The sequence below is a fragment of the Delphinapterus leucas genome, chromosome 17 (assembly GCF_059928025.1).
Source record: "Delphinapterus leucas isolate spDelLeu-1000000601 "Yukka" chromosome 17, BTC_Dleu_Yukka2, whole genome shotgun sequence".
Classification (NCBI taxonomy): Eukaryota; Metazoa; Chordata; class Mammalia; order Artiodactyla; family Monodontidae; genus Delphinapterus; species Delphinapterus leucas.
Genome location: NC_143145.1, coordinates 9801699 through 9824549, shown reverse-complemented (window position 1 = coordinate 9824549; position 22851 = coordinate 9801699). Strand labels below are relative to the sequence as shown.

Genomic DNA, 22851 nt, shown 5'->3' with positions numbered 1-22851 from the left:
AAAGAAGTGGGCTTTGAAATACATGTTCTCCTTCAATATTTAATCAAAATAGTGACTCAGGAGAGTTCCAGTACTGAATCCTTTAGCTATTATTATTTTTTAAAGGTCACAGAGAACACTCAAAGGAAGAGAGGCAGTTCTTTTTTTTTCCTTTTGGTAAAACACACCATCTTGGAGAAGTGATGTTTGTATTAAATATATTCTTTCAGCCTTCCATCAAATGGTTTGGAAATAACAGTTAAAAATATCAGAGGCATACATTTTCATTAACCAGACTATTCGCTAGTGCTTTGGCCTGAGCCTTCTGCCAACTGTTTCATTTTGGCCATGTCACTCTCCCCAGCTGCTCTGTTCATTCATTCAATAATTACTTACAGAGCATCAGTTATGTGCTAGGCGCTGTTCTAGCTGCTGGAGATATGATGGTGAATTAAGAATCAAGGTCTCTGCCCTCACTAGGCTTTCACTGCAAACCGCGTAGTAACAGGTAACACATTTGGCCTGAGCACTGTCCCAAGACTTTACCCCCATCACCTCTGTTAATGCGCACACCTCCCTTATAAGATACATACTATAACTATCCCCATTTTACAGAGGAGGGAACTGAGGCTTAAAGAGGTTAAATAACTTGCCAGGTCACAAGCTGATGAGTGGTGGTGTCAGGATTCAAACCCAAGCACTCTAGCTCCAGAGCATCTCTTCTCACTCATTTTGCCAAAACACCTTCTTCTGTTTGAGAGGAAATACAGAAGTGTTCCTGAAAACTAGAATGTAGCGGAGGACGTGGATATGGGCATCTCATCTTCCAGCAGTGGAGGTCTCGCCTTATAACCATGCCATTTTGTTGGTATCTCTAAATCTTACCCTTGAATTCCCAGTTCACCTGCCACCACGGTGAAATTTTCCTGTGTCCCCAGTCAGAATTAATGACAATTTCTTCTGGCTCAAAATACGACAGAAATGTCAGGGGCTCTTGTGGAGATGATGAAAAGGGAGGAGAAAAGGAACGATGATGGTGGTGATGGAGATAAAGGTAATGTTGGGATTAATGAAAATAATGATCTGAGATATCTTAGGTGGTCCTGGCTCTTTGCAACACAAAAAATATGGCAGCTGCCCATACCATGTCAACAACAAACAGTATTTTCTACAAGTAGGTTGCCACACAATGCAAAGACCTTCTTGGGATGGAGTGAGTTCTCTGTCATTGGGGTATTCCAGCAGAACTGGTATAAATATTCAGTAGAAAATGTATAGATTAAGTGTAGTAATCTATATCCTACTTATAATGCTCATTACTCTTCCCAGACTCATTCCCCAAATTGGGAGGCTTAATAATAATAAAATAAAAATAAATGCCTATATTACTCAAAAATCAACCCAGTAGTATGTACGTTTTCCTTTCATCTACCTACCTATTTATCTATCTATCTAATTAACCATCCAATCCAGTATTTGTGTCAACTTCCTCTTCATGAGGTCAACAGATCTTATATGTTTATTTGATAACTCAACATTATTGAGATCCATCATAAGAAATAAGCAATAAGATAAGAATAATTATGTTTAATAAAATTGGTGTTTGCCTCTTTAATGGTACTATCTATTTAAAGACTGTGGAGGCCATGAGTATTTTTTTTTACCAGAACATGGACTTTTAAAAGAAAAGCATCACCCTTGCATGATGATTTTGTGTAGGATCACCGGAGTTACAATTTGGCAAATTCATTAGGTCCTCTTCCCTTGGTGTGATTCCTATTCATCTCCTGGTACCGAAAATATTTTATCTGCAATTTTTAGCCTTACCCAGGACTTGAACCAGAAAGAAAGAGACCAGAAGCCCACTAGAAGCACTAATTTGAACCCTAGTCTAACCCACAATTAGTTCAACTTCTTGGACCTTAAAATCTATTGTAATACATCCTCTAGAGAAGCCAGAACTACCATCTGGCCTTGAATATCAGCCCTGGGTATTCCCATTCATTTATTCATTCTTATATAAATATTTGTCAAACATGGGAGGCTGAGAGTATTCAGGTATGCAAGCAAATCTTACCCATTCCCTATTACATCATACCTACTCTCTGGTGAAAAAACAGACATGGAACAAATACTCTCTCTCTCTGTCTCTCTCTGTCTCTCTGTCTCTCTCTCTCTCACATACACACAGGCACAGTGGTATGTGTTATCTAAGAAAAGTATGGGGGCATGTAAAATGTGATTAAGTTGTGACCTAAGAAAGGGCAGAGGAAGCCTCCCTGATAAAGGCTCCTTGTGCGGAGAACGAGGGAAGAGCTTCTCAGGAAAAGGAGGAACAGAAACTCAGACAGCTCAGAGGCAAAAAGAGACATGGGTCTTTCAAGGAACTGAACCAAAGTCATCATGACTTCAGGAGTGAGAATGAGATGAAGAATGGAATTACCTGAGGAAGACAGAGGCCAGATCTAAAACGTGGGTCTCAAGGGGGAGTTCTGCCTTTGCCTTAAGACCAATGGGAAGCTACTGATATCTACTGAAGGATTCTCAGCAATCATCCCCATAAGAAAAACTCCACCCTGGTGACACTGTGGACAGTAGATCGGAAAGGATCTAAATTGGGTGTAGGGCAGCGACTGTGATTCAGATGAGGAACAGGGTCTCCCGCACTGAAGTGAAAGGGGCGGAGATAAAGCGGATGGATGTGAGCATATTCAGGAGGGAAACTTGTCAGGAACTTGCAATAGGTTGGCCATGGGGACTGAGAGATGGAGAAGTGACAGGCATGCCTTGGGCCTTCTGGTTTGGGCAACTGCAAGGATGGACCAGAGAACCCTGGATTCACTGAGATCAAGATCCGGGAAGAGTACAAAGTTAGGGGAACTGCAGGATGTAAATGTCCCCCCCTTCCTCTATGAGATTTAGGAAGTATCTTGGACTTCTTTTTAGAGTCCAATTATTCTACATGTAACCAATCATTTATAACACCAAGAGTCACAGAGTCATAAGCTTCAAATTAGAAGGGATCTTAAAAATCATTTAGTTCAACCCTTTGCCTTTTGCCCCAAATCCCTGACAATGGGCATCTGGCTTCTGCTAAACACCTCCAGGGATGCCTTTTAATCTCACAAAGCCCAGTGCAATTTCAAAGAGTTATAAATAGGAAGGCATCAGTTTCTTCCCTTGGGACATAGTCCTACAAGTCTTCTCCAGCCATAATTATTGCCTGGCATTTATTCCAGGGCTATAAATAACATATCAGATGACACAACATCTGATCTGGGTCTTTCTTTATGTTCCCCAAACCTCAAATATGGAGCAAAAAAAAAAAAAAATCACAAAATGAAAATGGCTCTGTTTGTCTTAGATGATCAGGTCATCAAGAGAAGAGTTGCAATGTTATCTCAAGAAGTAGTCAATGTTTATTTATCGGTCAATACACCATGAATATGTTTTGCAGCCAGTATTGATTAGAACTTTCATTTGGATGTTGGTAATGAAGAAGTAAAATAATAGTGGATTAAACAAACTTGGAGTCTATTTTGTGTTACAAAAAAATGTCTAGGGATGGCCGTCCAGGGCTGGTACGGTGACCTCAATAGTATTATCAATGTCCTAAAATTCTTATTTCTTTTTTTAAGTTTTTTATTCAGCTTTACTGAGGTATAATTGACAAATAAAAACTGCATATATTTAAGATTTACAACTTGATATTTTGATATACATATGCATTGTGAAATGATTACCAGCATCAAGCTAATTTACATATCCATCACCTCACATAATTATCATTTTCTTTCCTTCCTTCCTTCTTATTAGAATCCTTATTTCTTTGTGATCCACCATCCCACTGTGTGGCTTCCATCCTCAAGGTCTTTTCATGGCCTGAGGTGGCTGGTGGAGGTGCCATTACATCTGCTTACCAGGCAGAAAGATGACTAGAGTGGGGTGGGTGTAAAAAAAGCAGACTTCCCAGAAGAATCAGGCATCTTTTCAAAGCTATCCAAAACCTTCCAGTGATGAGTACCACTTATACCTTATTGGCTATCCCAAGCTACAAAGAAGGCACACACACACACACTCACACATACCTGATATATATATATATAAACTCACACACACAAACCCAAGATACACACACACACACACACACGTCTGGTCACATTACCTCCCCAAGGCTGGTTCTATATGCAAGAAAGAAAGAAGAGTGCCTGTCGGCAGCCACCCAGCAGTGTCTGAAGCACAGTCTGTGCGCAGAAACTTGCCCCAGGTAAACAGGCATGTCCTCAAATGGCTTAACGTTTTAACGCATATGAAGCAATTTAGGGTAACTCAGAATCCTGTGGGCAACTAGGGCTAGATTACTCTCAAAACATAGGCAGGAAAGAAAGAGATTTATTTTTGCTAGTAGGTATGTGGGTTAAAATAAGGGCTTGGTGTGCATATTTTAATAAATTATGTAATGATTCTTTTCCCGTTTCCTTCTGGTGTATCCGTTAATCTGGTTTTGAAGAAGGCTGGGGAACCAGGAAGTCATCAGAACTTTATACTTTTCTCAGTCTCAGTTTCTTGTCTAAATGTTAATTCTACTTTGAGCGCGGGCGGCACACACAGAAAGCCAGGTAAAGGAGCAGACTGTGTCTCAGACCTTTAGAGCATCACGGCATGAAACCCACTGCAGCTCTCCCTAGAGCCTCGATAGGAGGCGGCCCAGGCATCGATGGATAAATTTTCTTTCTTCCCTCTGGTAATATAAATGCCTTGAGGGCAGGAAATATTTATTTGATTGCCTTCCTCAAGTTCAGCATATTGTAGACAGTTGATAAGTGAAAGGAACATGCATTATTAAATGTGAATATACATTTACTTAAATGTCAGTCTGGCATGTGCAGGGGCATGGCGGGGAGGCAGCAGGAACTCATGTATGTTTGGTACCAAACAGACTTGAGTTTAAATCCTCACTTGGCTACACCCAATCTGAACGACTGTAGCCAAATTCATCTCTGATCGTCAATTTCTTCATTTTGAAATGAGGGATGCAATTCTACTGCACAGATACACCATTCAGAGTGGACAGGATGTATGTGAACCACACAACACACACACCAGCGAGGCGTTGCCAAATGTGAGTGTGCTCAGCTCTTCTACCTGGTTCTCCCTTTGGAACATCTAAGTTAAGGTCTCAAAGCCCAAAGATTTGGAAGGGGGTCTTGTATTTATTTTTTTTTTATGGTTTATTTGTTCATTTATTCAACATATATGACATAGTCTCTGCTCTTAGGGACCTTATAACTTACTGGAGAATCAGGTTGTCACACGAATTTTACTGTACCTGATAGGGAAAGGACAGCATTTTGGAGTATTTGAAGAAAGCACTTCAGTACAAAGAATGTGTTGTACACGGAGCATCCCGGAAATTAGAAATTGTTGCACTGACTGATCCCAGAGCCTAGATGCTATCAGATATCTACACTGCTGGTTAGAAGATTGTAAACCAGTAAGACAACAGGGAATAGGTGGTAGCAAAGCAAGCCCAATAAAATTCCTCCTCAGGTGTCTGGAAGGGGGGGGGGGTCTTTTAAAGAAGTGGTTCTCAAACAGTGTCCAGTGGAACCTTGGGGGTGCCTCGGCGGGTTGGGCAGAAGAACGGCAAAGCGGTAAGAGAGGATGAATGGTGATGCAGCACAAAGAGAGGCAGGGTGGGTCTCCCTCCACTCTTACCACCCTGCAGCGTCGTTTTCATTAGTTTTATATTTGAGTACTTAGTCTAGTTTGAAAAAAACACTGCTGCTCTTCTAAATCCTCTTCTGTTAATCCTCTTTGCTGGCGGGAAGTTGATATTTACCCCACTATGAGTTTCCCTGCTAATTTTATTGACAATGGATTCATTTTGCTGCCCTTTAATGGTTGTTTAGTACTGGGATAGGTTCGCAGTTTGAATTATGTGCACGTGCCTGAGATGGGACTGAAAAAAAATTAAGTTTATCAACTAGATTTAAAAATGATCTTTTCAGCCTTTTTTTACACCCACATTACCTCAAACCAAGGTATTTTGGGCAGGATATCAAGTGAAAATTTGTTTCCACCTTCCACAAAATTAGGAAGGACTTTTCATGAAGAAAAACCTCAGTGTGGTAATCTGTGTGGAGACATAACAGCATTTAAGTGAAAAAATGGTTTTGCTTCCCTGCAAGAATGTTCTAAGTACATGGCAAAGGGGTGATTCCTGATGACTGATACTTTTGTACATGAAACACTTAAGTAATGTGTAGCTTGAAACTGAGTGCACGTCCGCTCATCCTGAGGTGCAGGTTTTGCTTCTAGTGGGAAATGACTATTATTGCTGGAAACGGCCAGGGCAGAATTGCCATTTCACCCACTGTTTTCGTTTTAATTTTCATTTTATATTGGACTATAGTTGATTTACGATGTTATGTTAGTTTCAGGTGTACAGCAAAGTGATTCAGTTATACATATACGCATATCTATTCTTTTTCAGATTCTTTTTCCTTATAGGTTATTACAGAATATTGAGCAGAGTTCCCTGTGCTATACAGTAGGTCCTCGTTGATTAAATATAGTAGTGTGTATATGTCAATCCCAAACTCCCAATTTATTCCTCTCCCCCCCACCATTCCCCTTTGGTAACCATAAATTTGTTTTCTAAGACTGTGAGTCTGTTTCTGTTTTGTAAATAAGTTCATTTGTATCATTTTATTTTGCTTTTTTTTTTTTCTTTCTTTTTGGCTGCACCTCAGAGACATGTGGGATCTTAGTTCCCCGACCAGGGATTGAACCCATGTCCCCTGCAGTGGAAGCGTGGAATCTTAACCACTGGACCTCCAGGGAAGCCCCTGTATCATTTTTTTTTTAAGATTCCACATATAAGCAATCAGGCACTCAGCCTGTGGACTGCTGTCCTGTGTTTGGCCAGTTCCAGCCCCATCTCAGAGCTAGGAGGCCTGGCAATGTGTAACCAACCACATCAGGCCCATCTGTGTTATAGAAATACTACTACTATTACTACTACTACTACTGCTGCTGCTGCTATCCAGTGCTTTACTGGTTTCCAGTGCTTGGTTACTCCTGTTTATCATCTCAACAATCGTTCATATTCATCAAGTCCTTTCATATCTATAAACTGTGAAGTTTTGACAGCAGGTATCTTACATCCTCATCTTGTTACAGGTGATGTGACTAACGTACAGCAGGATGAAGTTAGTTCCTCGAGGTCCTGGGGTCTGCTTCCTGGGGTCTGCAGACAAAGAATAGGAAACCACAGAAGCCAGACTCCAGGTTGTAGGTATTCAGGCTGCACGGATGCCCAGCTCCATCACTCCTGGGTAACACTGACATAAAACGGCTTGTTGATCACAGCTGACGTGCGCATTTTGTAGAAGCTAGATGGGCAATTCTGACAAGCTCCACAAAATCACTAATTAAATATTCAAAGGAAACAACTGTCTGTCAATTAAATATCTCAGTTACGATTCCCCTGGAAACAAATCGAATGACTAAAATCACATACAATTTTACAATGCACGGTGTCAATGTAACTAAACCACTAGGAGAAATTAAATACCATCTAATAAGTAATTCTCTCAGCGTCTGCTATACCCTTACTCAGATTTCTCTTCCTTCTCAGGGGTTACAGACCTCAGCCAGCTATGTTTTCTATATGGGCTGTGTCATTATCTGATCTTGGGAGCAAAATAAACCAGGAAAGCATACAATTCTTCACATACACATTCACTGTAACTCACAGGAATACAAACTGTAGAGCGCGGAGCCATCTCAAAAGTCATTTCCTAGTGATAGAATTTTAGAGCTGCGAGGAATTCATTCCAAGGCCAAGACAGCTGGCGTGGTCTGTACAAAGTTGCTCTGTCTTGGATGTAAAGTCCGAGGTCAATCTTCTGATGACTCTTAGGTGCTACTTTCAATACCATGTACCAGCCCCCTGGCTCCATAGAACGATAACATCGTTATACGCAGTGCTACGATTTGGAATACAAATTTCATTTTTCTTTCCCTTTATTACTTTTAACTCATTGCCTCTGAAACTAGCAGAGTTCACTGAGATAAAATGGCCTTAAAAAAACATCAAATCGAGGGGCAGCTTTGAAATGAGACAGATGTGGTTAAAATCCTTTATTAGCTGACTGACCAAAGGGAAATGAGGTAATACTCTTGAGCTTAGCATCCTCAGCTATAAAAAGGGAAGCAGAAATACTGATGCTAAGATGATTCTCCAGGCACTGACTCAAGAAGCCTCTGCTACAAGCTTTTCCCATGATGTGCCAATGTCCATTCCAGGGACAGACAAAAGGACAGCGCCTGTCCTCAAAGTGTATATGGTTTACTAATAGAAACAAATAAGGAAACTATAATTCCAGTCTCACCTACCAACCCCTATTCCTCCTCCAGGTCTTAATTAAGAATACTTTCCTCCTCTCAGTTCAAGTCAGGTTTTTTTCTTTTAAATAGAAACCAGGACCAGGACAAGGGTAAGGCCAGCTGGGTTCCTAGGGTGTACAGTTTAAGAAAGCACTTCCTGTCAGGGTTGTACAAGTGCAGAGTCGGCACCTGAAGTGAGTGCCTTTTATGCTTTGCACCCTGGGTGCCTTACTAGCCTCAACCTGGTCACTGCCTGGCACTAAACCAGGTCACCTGACTTAAAAGCACTTAACTCAGTTTGAAATTTTTCACGTGTTTAGGTCACTATTTGATCGATGGGTGTCTCTTACTCTAGATTATAATCCCTTTAATAGTAGGATTCTGGATTCTTTTCCTCACCACAGTATCCTTACTGTTTGCACCCAGCACGCAGCGGTACTCCATAAATATTTATGCATGAAGGACTGAATGAAAGACTAAGTTAATGAATAACAGAGAGATGTAAAGGGCATGAGGCAAGCCAAGGGACTTAAACCCACCTGGTAAAGCGTCAGAAAACCCACTGCAGAGAAGGTGGGGTCTGTGCTGAATTCCAGAGCCTTTCTCCTCGAATTATCATTTGCAGGCTAGCAGTATCCAGCACCCGGGCACTTGTTTGAAATGCAGAATCTTGGGTTCCCCCTAAATCCAAAGATTTTACCAAGACCTCCATGTGATCCCAAAGCACATTAAAGTTTGTGAGCATTGGTCTCAAAAACACATGGGTTTAGCCAAGTGAAGCCCAGGAAAGGACCACTCAGGGCAGAGGACTCCAGGAAAAAGGGTGACTGTTTTGAAAATTAAGTTATAATAAAACATAAAAGGTATTGTGTGATTCTTTGTACCAGGCCCGGAACTAAATACTCTAAATACTAAATTGTGCGTATTATTTCATCTCTTCAATGATCTTCCGGCTTACTATGATTCTTCCCATTTTACAGCTAAAGAAAGTGAGGTACAGAAAGATTAAGGCCCTTGAGGGTGTCCTGAAATTAATAAATGGCAGATCTAGCCCAGGTGGTCTGAATCCACATCCTGCACTGTGATCTCCACACACTGATGCTCCTCCCGTGAGATGTGTAGGTCTGGGGCAGGGCAATGCTCAACACCGACACTCCCACTGAAAACATCTTGCTCGAGGAACTGCTTGTCTTTTTGTCAAATCTGGTAACATCTGCCTGCCCCTCCTCCATTAAACACCTAATCTGAGTTCAGATTCTCAAACAAACAGACAATTACACCCAGACCATTTGTTCCTAAGCTGGCATGTGTCTTGAAGAAGGGGCACAGGGGAGGTTTCCTGGAGCTGGTGACACCTGAGCTGGCAGACAAGGAAGGAAGGAGCCAGAAGAATTGTTCCAGAAAAACATTCAGGCATAAGCCAGCATGAGGTACCCAGGAAAACCGGTGATGGGATTCCACTGTGGAACTTACCCAGTGGTGTGAGGTGGTGAGAATAGTAGCATTTGAGAGAAGCTCACCCTTGCGGGGTGGGGACGGCTTGGAGGAGCACGAGGGATGAAAAAATTGAGAAATCGTTGGGAAGGGCATGCTGCACTAGAATGAAATGAGTAGGAGGGAGAGATTTGGACAGATCCCAGCGATGGGAGATGAAACCATCAGGATTTCACAGAGATGCTGGGAGACTGGGAGTTGATTTTTGACTTGTTGAGACTGAGCTGCCTGGAGGTGTCCAGCAGGTCACGAAATACCCTGGTCTTCAGCGTAGCAGACAGAACAGGGTTGGAGATACAGATGTAGGACATGGGTGCATGGTCGTCAACTAAAGGAGGACGTGATGGCCCAGGGTGATGGGGAGACGTACGGGATGGGAATTTAAGAAGCCTCAACATTTAAGAGTTGAAGGGCAAGCCCTGAAAGCACTTGAGAAGGAAGAGTGTATGTAACCAGCACTAGACTCAGTTGTAGAGACACACCCGTGACTCAGGTACAACCCCTGCCTTTGTGAAACTCACAGCCTGGCTAGTGAGAGAGAGAGAGACGTGGAGACAAACAGCAGTACGGCATGTGGCAGGAAGACTAGGCAGGTAGGGGTAATGCGGTCAAAGAAGGAGGAATATCTAACTAGGTCTGGGTACTAGGAAAATCTTCATAATTCTGCATTTTCCCCCTACTCACAAAACCCTTTTAGGTATCAAGATACTTGTGCCTGAAGAAGCCAAAGCCATTTGGCCAATGTCACTGGGAGAAATTCATGGCAAAAACATGACGACAATTTGTAGTTTCTATGTTTTTAAGGAAATGTACTTACATAGTTTCAAAAATATCTCTCAATGTCCACTGGCACAGTTCACAGCTCCTCTCTGGCTGAAATGGCTTGGGCAGGGCCCCAAGAGCTGCACATGACGTCATTATTCACTTGGTAAGAGACAAAGGCTATATCTCTCTCATAAATTGGGAAGGGGGCCCTCTGTTCATTGGGCACTGACTGGTCCCGTGATCCCACCCGCAAATGAGCTGACCATCACCAGTAGGCTAGGAAGACTCATTAAGTAATGGGGGATGTTTGATGCTGAACTTAGAAGAAAATAAGCCGGCTCTGATTGATTTTGATTTTGTTTCTTGAACGAATCGGCAGCAGGAAAGTGAACTAAGGGGGGATAATGCATCACAGAACTGAAAACAGGCAACTTACTCATCACCTTTTTGGACGTCATGAAGGCCGTTTTAGTTACTTGCACTGGGTTCCAATATGGAAAATCAGGCTTTATTTTTGCCTTTAGGCAGTCTACAGATAAACTGGTCCAGTTAGGGTACCTACTGGTCTTTAGGTGGTAGGTTTTAAGCTGTGGGAAATGGCAGACTAAGCAATTGTCCAGTTACTACGCTCAGCAAGGACAACTGGTTCTCCTCCTAGGAGTGAGGCAGACCAGCCCGGCTGGCAAGGAGTGCCGGAGGCACGTAGGAAGGTGGGAGCACCTCTTGCCCACAACTGCCCCTGTATGAATCCAGAGGGTGAACATCCACAGGTGACCAGAAGGGGGTACCACTGAGAGGTCAGGCCAAAGAAATGATTTGGGGTAGTATACCACAAAGCAAAGACAGCCTGAGTGAGGTGCCGGTGCTGGGATTCAGAGCCAGGGCGCTAAAGAACCAAGAAGGAAGCCAACGAGGGGCTGAGACCCTCATTAATGCTTGGACTCTATTTTGCATGGATGGACCGGACCTCTTAAAAGTTTCAGGAATGGACGAATAAGTATGGATAATTTAGGTCCATGACTTTTTAACTTCCTTTTTCCTTTTCTATCTCTTTTGACTGAAATGATCTGGATAATGATTTGAATTTTTCTTCATGTTATCTACTATAACTTCCTTAACACAGGTCTAGCAAACACTCAGCTTGGGGCTTTCTGCCCAAAGCACTTCCTGGGATGACATCTGGTGTGCTTTTGCCTGTACTGACCAGAGAAACTGGTTTCTTTTCTCTCACTGGCTTTTCACTGACTGTTTGACCGTGCGTGTTGGCGCGGGGTGGAGGGGGAGGAGGGGGCCATGTAATATTCATTCATTCCGTTCATTTACGAGTACGATATTTAGAACTGCCCACGTGCCGGGTACTATGCTAGGCGCTAAGAACACAACGATGAGAAGGGCACAATCCTTGACCTCAAGGGGCTCACAGCCTGGTAGGCACATGACATGTTACGACGTTGCTCTGATAGTTGAAAATGCAGAGTGTAGCAATGTACCAAGGAGAGGGAATTGAGCCTTGCTTAAGCTCTTTGTCTGCCCACCTTGTGTGGCAATGGGCTGCCTGGGGCTCCAAGGCAGCTGCTCAGTTTTTAGCTGGGGTTACTGTGAACACAGAGCAACTAGGAGAGCCTGGAGCTGCAGACAAGCCCGACCTTCTCAACATGAGACAGATGCTCTCTTGTGCCATGTCTTCTGGTTACCAGGCTCAGGATGCCTTCAGTCTGTGATAAGGTGATGCTTACATAACTGACCTCCTGACTCTTCCCCAGGGTCCCTTTACATTCTTCCCTAGAAAGATCCACACCCATTTACAATTTTTTCTAAAGTCTGACCCTTTCCTTTCACGCAACTCTTAAAAGAAATCCACTGCAGCTTCGATTTTTCATGCTTTAGAGGTCTGTAGTAAAAAGAGCCCAAGACCTGCATTTGTGTAAAATATTCACCGAATGCTGTGTTTCAGACGTGTTCTGAGAATCTGAGAATACAAACCTTCCTACCTCTGCATCAGGGTCACAAACTCCCTCCCCAAATCCATTCAAGTACCAGCCTCATTACAGCAACAACCCTGACTGTGGAGTACACAGCCGTGTCTCAATCCAGAACCCAACAGTCAGTCAACAAGCATTTGTTGAATAATCTTCCTACTCAAGCCTCATTCTCCCCTTCTTCCTAATGCAATCCTGAGTTTCTGAGAAGCAGGAAAATCAAATCTACTTTTGCCATCCTTTCTTGCTGATGGAGGGGCCTTGGATCGGAATTCTGCTCCCCAAAATAGAGGCAGACATCACTGGGCAGGGGTCCCAGAGGAGCTCCTGAAAGGGCCGCCGACTCAGCGGGCAAATGCCTTTTAGGCATCTTGGCTTCTTGCCCTTTGCTCCTTGTCCTCTTTTTTTTTTTTCCTGCTTACAAAGTGGCTGTGATGGCTTAGAGATGCAACCGGTGGTTTCCATAGGACCTTGAGGAAAAGACCTCCCTGTATGGAATTCTCCTTTAGGCCGTCCCTGATAGATTTCTGTACAGCTTTCCCTTGAAAAATCCCCATGCCAGGGAGCTCATCACTTCAAAAAGCAGCTCCCTGGGCAGGTCCATCTGTTACAAAGCCTTAGCTTTAGGTGAACCAAATCTCTCATGGTATAACGACCACCCATTGATCATTATTCTGTCTTAGAGGACACATAAAATAAACAGTTTCTCTTTGTCATGGCAGTATCCCAAATATTTGAGGACACCAACCATATCTCTTCTAGCCTTAGGCCTTGCAGGGTTTTTCTTTTTCTTTTTCTTTTTTTGGTCCTGTTCTGTTTTGCTGCATTTCTTATTCCCATTTTCTGAGTTAAAGGAATACATATATTTTGACGATGCATTCCCTAATCCTTAGTCGTCTCTATTTTATAAGCAATCATGTGTATTCAGCACATAATCACACAGAAAAAAGGAGAAAGGATTCTGAAATGGTTTACTCCAGTCAACTGGAAAACCAGCTGACACAGGACAAGGATGTAGTTTATAAGACAGCTCAACAAAATAATTCTTGTTACATGTGAACATTTTATACTGGTATGCTCTTTATATAAAGATGACAGTTTTAAAATTTTACTCATTAAAAAAACCCCAAACATTTATACGATTTAATTTCATACTTAGCTCACGTCTTCACCATGTCCATTTTTATCATTTTCTGATTTAGGAGAATTTTGTGTTTCAAAGGTATTTTGCAATTCATAACACCTGAGTTAGGCATATAAGTCAGGAAGTGGGGTGGAAGTGAAAGAAAACCCCAGTGACTAATGAATGTGCAAAAGGTATTACACATATTAAAAGACTTGATCTAGCTGAGAATGAAATTCAAATACTAAATCACAAACATGCCCAGTCAGAGGCCAGTGCAGAGATATCAAAGAAACAAGGAAATGCGGTTTATCTGACAACACATTGAGTTATACTCCCAGTTCATTGGTTGAGAAGGTGGTCACACAGTTGCATTCACTGGTAGAATGGCTTTTATTCCCCTTGGGAGATGGCCAGGCCTCCCCTGGAATGTCTGGGACAGCAACGGTTAATTAATCTACCCTGCATTCTTCTGTACCCTGCAGAGCTGACTGTGAAAAATCTTGGAGCGAGAAAAGCTGGCTTCTGAAGTAGCTGCTTAAGTGACCTGACTTCTTAAAATAGTCCTTCATAAACAAACTCACATGATCTAATTGGTGTGTATAAATCCAATTATGTTTCCTGGGAAAGCACAGGGAAGATTATCTGGCTGGGTAGACTAACGTTCTTCTACTCCAGCCCCAAGAAAATGCTGCGGGAGAAATCATTTACAGAACTGATTCTCTCGCTAACTGAGGGTCAGACCTAAATATCCCAGAAATTTGCCTACCTTCTGCATTCGGTACCTTGCATTCCAGAGAAAGCAAAGAACATGCTACAAAGCAATATGCCTAGGGAACTGATAAGCCATCCAACTGCATATTCTAGACCTCCTGGTCTCTCAGAGCATCAATATAGTGCCCATTCGTTGGTGAGAGGAAAGGTTTGAGATGAATGTTGCAAGTGTCTCCTATGTTCTGAAAACAAACACATGCAGCATCAACTCAAATAGACACACTTGCGAAATGAATAAATTAGCATCCTCAGAAATATTTAGACAACAGAGAAGTATCACAGCAGCGCGACTGTAGTAGTGTCCTTTGATTATACGTTGCCAGCAGCACTGAATGTGGGATCAACTTTTTTTTTTTGAATCTTTCCTTTTAATGCTTGGTTTCACTTATTTTTGATGAGCTCTTAAAATGCCATCAATCATCAAGGTGTAAATGTGACTAATGCATTTGTCCTACTTAGCATGACACAGCAACAGCTGCTCCAGAAATAAAGTCCTCCCAGTCTTCCCAGTTCCAACCTAATTATGCTCCGACCCACTGAAACCAGTCAGGTGACATTACCGGGTAGGAAGAAAAACAAATTCATTATGCAGTCTTGCAAAGGCCACACCACACGTCGTTTTACAACTCCCTCTGAATACACAGACGCCAAGCCTATTGGCAACTCCAGGGCAAAGGTGTCTACAGATCAGGGCTGAAGGGATTTAGTTTGTCATTTCAGATGTCATTAAAAATATCCGTTGCAAAGCCTACTCTCCATCACAAAAAACCAAAAAAAAAAAGGGAAAGGAAAGGAAGGAAGGAAGGAAAAGAGAACCAAGAAGGACAGTCTCTCGGTATTTTTCACAAGTAAGAGAGAATAATATTTCCATTTCTGGGCATTCAGAGGAACCCCTTGGGAATGTTGACACACAAATCTGCTTTTGAAAGTCATTTTCTGACAGGCTGGGATGTTGCAATTATTTTTTTTTAAAGCCTATATGAATTTGCCAAAGGAAAATGTACAGAAATGGAGGTATTTGTCGTTTTAAAAAATGCACATCATAACTAGTGAGGTGCGTTAAATAGGACCCCAGTTACACTCATTTAATGGACATTTGTGTTTCCTGAAGCATCTACCTTGATATCAAATACCAAACTGAGATGATTTAAATTACATGTTATTTGCTGTACATTAAATAGTCGTAAGATTCCTTTTATTTGATTCGAGTTAGCAGACATAGACAAAGGACATATAATACACGCATATGTTTAAATTTTACACATGGGGAGAGAGATGTTGGTAATTCCATTATACTCACTTTGACTTTACTGTGAAGTTAACCCTTCATTTAAATGATCAGAAACGCATGTTAAAGCACATGCAAAGCCTACTTCTCTCCTGACCCCCACCTGCTCAAACCATACACCACTCTCTTACCTGGTATAAACGATGCATTTTCCCCAAAAGGATTTTTTAAAGGCCAAATGGCAAGCTAAAAATCCCTCGTTATTAATCAAGTTTAATGATCATGATTTAATTAGCATTCTTCTGGCTCTAGTCTTTTCTGTTTCGTTTGGATGTGTGTAAGACAAGGAAGAAAAGGCTGTTGCTTGAGAAATTCAAATCTGACAGCATGACCTTGAGCACTAACTCACCTGGATTTGTATACCTGGCTGCCTTTGCTCATAGAGCTACCTTGGAGAAATCACCTCCATTCTGACACTTCTGCTTATATGACTCACCAAGAGGTACAGAGGGCTAATTAGCCACTAGCTGTGACATTTTAGAATGCCCAAGAGGGAAGCATCATGCAGCAGTCTTTGTAGTTAAATATTGCTGCCTCTCAGTTTTCCAATAACTAAATGATCTTCATCATCTTATCACTAATGAGCTGAAGAATGAGAATGAGATGAATTTCAAACGTTAGGCAGCTCGTACTATTGTCACCAGCAGTTAAGACAGAATCAAATGCTAACTACAGCAACAGAGCTTAGAATGTATCTCCCTGGTGAGAGAACCTACCAAATACAACCTTATCATTAATATTTTCTTTATACACATAATGTCATTTAATAATGAATTTTTAGATGGGTAAATTGAACTGGCAAGAGAAACAATTTGTTTAAGAAGTGGAAAATTCTGTGTCGTAGAGAGAATCTGGACAAAGGCACTACTGTCTGTGGCTTGAATCACATAATGAAGCTGATTTAACTTGAAATGGGTGAGGCTCCCCAAGGAAGGAATACCTACAGCCCTAGTGCTACCTGTAGCTGAACTTTCTCAGGGGGAAAGGAAAAGGAATCCTTTGAAATTGGGCTTTGAACCTTCTCAGGGTTCCTCAGTATTTCCAGTGCCACTTAGACCTAGAAAATACACGGGGATCACATCTGCCCTGGACAAGAACCTCTTTGGGTGGGAAGTTCACGACTTTCGTCTAACTGTTCACTGAGTGGAGAAAACAGAAACCATTTCTTTGCTGATAGCAAGGGACCTCCTGGTTGGCCCTTTTAAGGTTCTACCTCGTATCCACAGTGGAAAGTACGCGATAGATAAATGAATACAGGGCGTTCTCTCTTCATATAGGGCATCTGCAGAAACCTGCAGCTTGGTTGTTACCCTGTCAAGCCACAGATATAATGTTCTTCCAGAGGGAAAGAGGAGAAGCCGATTCTCAAGCTTGGGTTAGAGAAGGCAATTATCAGCTCATTTGTTCCTTTTGAAAATGGCATTTTCAGTGAAGTGAAACAGCTGCTGAGGTGTGTTTACTGTATCCTCATTCTAGCTTCCTGCTTCTTGAAAATATTAAGTTAAACATGAGCCATCCTCTTAATGGGAATCAAGATTAATGTAGAGAAAGAAGATACGCCAGTGTTTATGGCTTTCAGTTGACAAGTTTATATCCCACTGAGCAAGACGATGAGCTAGCTACACAGAGCCTGTTCCCAGCAATTCAATCACTTTCCCCTTAGGATTGCCCTTTGGCTTTTTCATTAAATGTTAATTCGTGGGCTATACGGGGTATTACTCTCTTGAGTAGTGAAACAGGTACCTCTCACTCTTGAGTCATTTCAAATGCTTATGTTTTTAGAAGGATACCCTCTGAAAGGTTTCTGAAGAATGACTGGCTCTGAGCTAGGATTTGAATCCTGACCTCACCATCTGTCAGGCTCATCATCTTTGGGATGTGCCTTTAAAATTTCTAAGAAACTGTCATTTCTTCTCTGAAATAAAAGTGAAGGATGATACCATCAGTTTGTTATCACTAGATGTGATCATGTATGTAAAGGCTCTTGGTTACATGTAAAATATTGTACAGATGTAAAGAATTATTATTGCGCTTTGATTTCTCCAAAGGTGTTTATGTGTAAAAGACTGCTTTACACACATTTACGTGTGTGTGTATGTGTGTAGAAAGCTTTCACCAACACAACGTCAGGGGACCTGGCTATTTTCTAATATTGTTTATGCAGTGAGTACTCTTGTTCATTCAGTGATTGAGTGCCTACCACGTGCCTGGCATTTTTCTAGGTGCTGAGGATAAAAGGATAAACACGATAGACGACGTCTTTGCTCTTACACGGTGTTTACATTCTTGTGGGGTGTGGGGCTGGGGGAAGAAACACAATAAATATAGACTAGTCAGATAATTTCAGATGGTATATGTGTTCTGGAGAAAATAAGACATGTCACGTACTAGGGAGTGGCATTTGAACTGAGTCTGGAATATTGAGAATGCGTCAGTCATGTGAAGACCTGGCAAAAATTGTTCTAGGCAGCAGTCACAAAGCCTAAGAAGTGAAGAAGTGCGAAAGAGCTTGGGATATTTGAAAGACAAGAAAATAGAGAATATATTTGGAGGCTGAGGAGTAGAAGAGACAGAAATATCATTAGCGAGAGAAGTAGCACCAACTTACAGAGGATCCAGTAGGCCACGGTAAGGAGTTAGGATTTTATTCCAGTTTCTAACCGAGGTCGTTAGCAGGTGTTAAGTATGTCTTGTATGTCACCAAACAGGGAAAACCAAACAATATTGATTTTTAAAAATCACAGATTTTTTTTTTTAAAGCGATTAATTCTCTACTTTATCCACCTACAAGGTCTAGGAAAGACACTTGAACCTCTAGAGGGCGCCAAAGGAAAACCTTTTGTGGCCAAAGCCGCAAAGGTTCTTTCAGCACCTAAAATCAGAGGAGAGCGCTCTGCTTGTTCCTTCAGAGTCTGGCAAAAGGTGACACCTTATGAAAAGATTGTTCATCTACATTTGCTACCCAAACAGAAAGTTGAATGAGCTTGGTATACATACACCAGGACGCTGGTTTTCACGCTAAAGGATTGTTTATGATGGGGTGGGAGTAGGAAGACATTTGAGGGTTATTTTTAATCTTCTCCCATCTGGTAGTATTTGAGTGGAGCATAAAACAAATATGCAGCCAAAATTTACTTTCTGGATTCATTTGGCAAGAAAAGTGTCTCTATACTTAGGACTTTGAAAATATTCATAATTTGCTACTTGGGATGTTATTCTAAATACTATTCCAAAGTTACTTGACAAAGTCCTTTAGTAATGTGTACCAAGGAAGGCTACTGCATGAGAAGCAATGGGTTATGACAAATGGAATTTTCTGCAAATGGTCAGATAGCTGTGATGTATTATGAAAACAACTTACAGTGAGAGAAGAGAAGGGGAAGGAAGAAGGAGAAGGAGACAGAAAAGATGAGAAAGGGAAAAAAGGGAACAGGAGCAAGGAGAGGTCAGCTGACGTCTAGGTACATAATAAAGAAAATGCAAAACAGAAGGAGAGAAATTGGAAGAAAGGGAGAGATTCAGAGGACACTCGGGTTCAAATCCACGTGTAAACAAGATTCAGAAACACGTTGAAATATAATTTTATATAATCCCAGATTGAGACTTTATCATATATGGGTATTAAAGGTTCATGATGATTCTGAGAAAACATTATGTTTTTTTGTAATCCTTTTTTTCTTTTATAAATTTATTTATTTATTTTTGGCTGCATTGGGTCTTCGTTGTGCGCGTGGGCTTTCTCTAGTTGTGGCCAGCAGGGGGCTACTCTTTGTTGCCATGCCCGGGCTTCTCACTGCGGTGGCTTCTCTTGTTGAGGAGCACGGGCTCTAAGTGTGTGGGCTTCAAAAGTTGTGGCTCGCGGGCTCTAGAGCGCGGACTCAGTAGTTGTGGCGCACAGGCTTATTTGCTCTGCGGCGGCATGTGGGATCTTCCTGGACCAGGGATCGAACTCGTGTCCCCTGCATTGGCAGGCAGATTCTTAACCACTACACCACCAGGGAAATCCCTCATTATTGTTTTTAATAAGAAAAATTCAACGGGTCAGACCTTACTTACAGAGGCTCTCATCCCCCCATTTCATGCCTGATGATCATAGCCATGTACTTCATATGCTCTTTGCTCTACCCAGGGAGACTTCAAAAAGCATCGTAAGAGCAGCCAACCAGATAAGTACCCTAAGCAAATGGATATAGAGCCATCCGAGAAGAGAGAGAATCCCAAATCAACTAAGAGTCCAGCAGGTCAATGATGGGTAAAGCACTCTGACGGTACCAGCGCCCTAAAAGTCATGAGCAGTTTTCATAGGTGTTGTACCTGTTTACCCTAAGAACCATCTATTCAAACCAGACTGCAAGAGGAGCCTCTGATGTCCAAGCACCTCTCATCAGCTTTTTACTTGAAAACACTCCAGCTGATACATTTCCCTCATTTTTATGGAGAAGTTCCCATAAAACTCTCTTGTTAGCCCCATTCACTCTCTTGTTACCTACCAGACATTTGGCCAAGAAAGTGCCAGATCATTAATTATCAATTGATTTCCAGGAATTTAAACAATAGAGTCATCATCTAACTCCTCATTCACAGACAATGAGAACTTTGTTCACAGAAACACATCCATTTTTAATGGGGAAAGATAGGAAGAAAGGGGGAGAACGGAGAAAGCGACCTAAAGAGTCAGGTTCCACCTAAATATTTCAAACCATCTACATCAAAACGCCCCCTTTCAATCAAGCAAAACTTGCATTCTCTGCCAATGACATGCTTGCTCCCCCTCTCCACCAGCCCCAAAAGTCCTGAGGTTGATTTATTCAAAGCATTGGGGTCGGATCCTGTAGCAAGAGAAGATAGCACCTAGGGTCCCCAAGGCAATAAAGAAAAAAAAACGAGTGTCACAGGCTTGTCTGAAGGACTTAGTGAGATAGCTTAAGTAAGGTACCCAGCACCAGCTATTAGTATGCGTTTGACAAATGTTGATTCCTTCGAGAACTGAGGATTTGTGGCGCAAAGACACGGAGAAACCTCACTCAGAATCTCAGAGTCCCTTAGGACACCCTGCTGTAACTCTCATGAGTAAAGCTGCTAAGGAGTGGGTCGCCTTCTAAATCGGGATGCTCCCCTCCCTTTCTGTCTTTTGCTCCAGAGACTGACGGCAGCTCCTGGGGGATGTATGAGGGGCAAAAGGAAGACTACTTCTTAGCTGATGTCAGAGAATTACTCACAGAATCAGAGTAGAAGGGTAGAGATGATAGAAACTTTAGAGATCATTTAGTTTCAGTTCCTCTAGAGCAATGGCATCCCACGAACACCCAGGACCTCCTAGGTGCAAGGCACTGTGTCGGGCTGGGGGAGAGGACTCAAAGGGAGAGAGGCAAACCTGCCTCTTAGAAAAGCGATTTCGAAAGAACCCCGGGGAGTCAGGGGACGAGCAAGGCAGGCAGGAGTTACCTGGTTGATGGAAATGACCGCCAGCCTGGGGATGACCCCTTGGAGGACCACCTGCAGTAACGACGTGCCCAGGCCAGCCAGGATGGCCCAGGTGAGCGGCAGCGGCAGCATGCTGTAGGTGGCGAAGAGTGTGAAGAGCACGTAGCCAATGCCGTCTCCCAGGAGCCCATAGCCCAGACCTGCTGCTAAGATCTGGGTGGTCATGGCCACCCAGGTGACCACGCCGCTGTACTGCAGGTAGGTGTGCGAGGTGGTGTCCTTCCTGACCACCACCAAGGCGCAGATCACCACCTCTATGCCCGTGAAGAAGCCCAGCAGGATGCCCTTGAGCGGGTCCATGGGGGCCGAGGCCAGGCTCAAGTGGAGAACCAAGAGGGTGAGTTTGGTCAGCACGTCCAGCACGTTCATCACCACCTCCGATTTGCGCCTCTGGCCCAGGAAATAGCGCTGGTAGAGGCGCTCCAGATCCCGGGACTTGAAGGAGTTGCGCAGGGTGGGGAAAATGACCCCTCGGTAGCTATAGCCCCCCTTGAGGAAGAAATCCGAGTTGCTCGGGGCGCAGTCGAGGTGCAGGAAGCCCAGGTCGCCCGCGCCCCCGCTGCCGCCGCCGCCGCCGCTGCCGCTGCGTTCCGGGAAGACTTTGGTGCAGCCGGGGCTGTGCGCTCTCTCCCCGGGGCCCAGCGCGTAGACGGGAAGCGCCGAGTCGCCGGCCAGCTGCGACGCGTGGTGGTTGGAGCCGCCGCCTACAGGGTCCGAGGCTTTGCTGGAGCTTCTGCTCCCGCCGCCGCTGCCCCGGTGCCCGTGAACGAAGCGCTGCTCGGTGATGTGCCGCACCGCCGTTTGCCACAGCAGCCGCTGCGGCCGGGAGCCGCTCCCGCCATCGCCGGCCGGGGGCGTCGGGTGAATGGTGTAGAGCTCCTCGCTGCCGCTAAGGCAGCGCACATCGGAGAGCTCCATGGCGCCGGGCCGCTGGGAGGGAGGCGCAGAACCTGCGGGAGGCCGCGGCGGGAGGGAGTCCCGAAAGACCCAAAGGCGGCCTGGTGGGAGCTTGGCGGCGAGCCCTTCTATCCCCAGCCGCCCTGGGCAGGAGGTCTCCGCGCGTCAGGTCATAGTGCGCCCCGGGCCAAAGTGCGTCTGGAAGACCGCCGCAGACCCCTGCGTCCTCGTGCGTCGCCCTCCCGCCAGCCCGCGCAGCTTGGGTGCGTGGCAGCGGGGGCTATTTGTCCGCAGAAGCCGCGGCGCTCTGAACCACGCAGCCCCCTTCCCGGCCTCTGGCTTCCTGGCTGGGTCTCGACTCAGCGTCTTGGCGTTGCCTTTGCTCTCCAAGAGGCGCCCAGGCGCCTGGGCTCCGTGCTTCAGCTGCGCGCCGGGCGGGTCCTGGCTGCGGCACTGGGCTCGGGACGCCCACGACTCGGCGGCTGCAGCGGGGGCTGGTCGGGGGTGACCGGCAGCGCAGATGGGTGCGAAGTTAGCAGCTCTGGCTGGAACAGAGTCCTTCGGAGAACTCCATTGCGCCGGGATGGGGAGCCGGGGCGGAGCTGGGGGCGGGGGTAATGAAGGGGGAGGAGTGGGGGACAGTGAGGTGGCGGGTGCCCAGCGGGAGGATTGGC

The 22851-nt window shown here is 44.0% G+C and overlaps 1 protein-coding gene across 1 annotated transcript in view; it reads right to left on the bottom strand.

Moving 5' to 3' along the window:
- The window catches only part of ADCY8 (adenylate cyclase 8), a 217235-nt gene extending 194760 nt beyond the window's left edge, over positions 1 to 22475 (bottom strand). Inside the window, exon 1 of the mRNA XM_022554032.2 lies at positions 21242 to 22475. Coding sequence (XP_022409740.2) covers positions 21242 to 22198 — 957 coding nt within the window. The 5' untranslated portion in view covers positions 22199 to 22475. The remainder of the gene's footprint in view (positions 1 to 21241) is intronic.
- Positions 22476 to 22851: the final 376 nt, after the last annotated feature.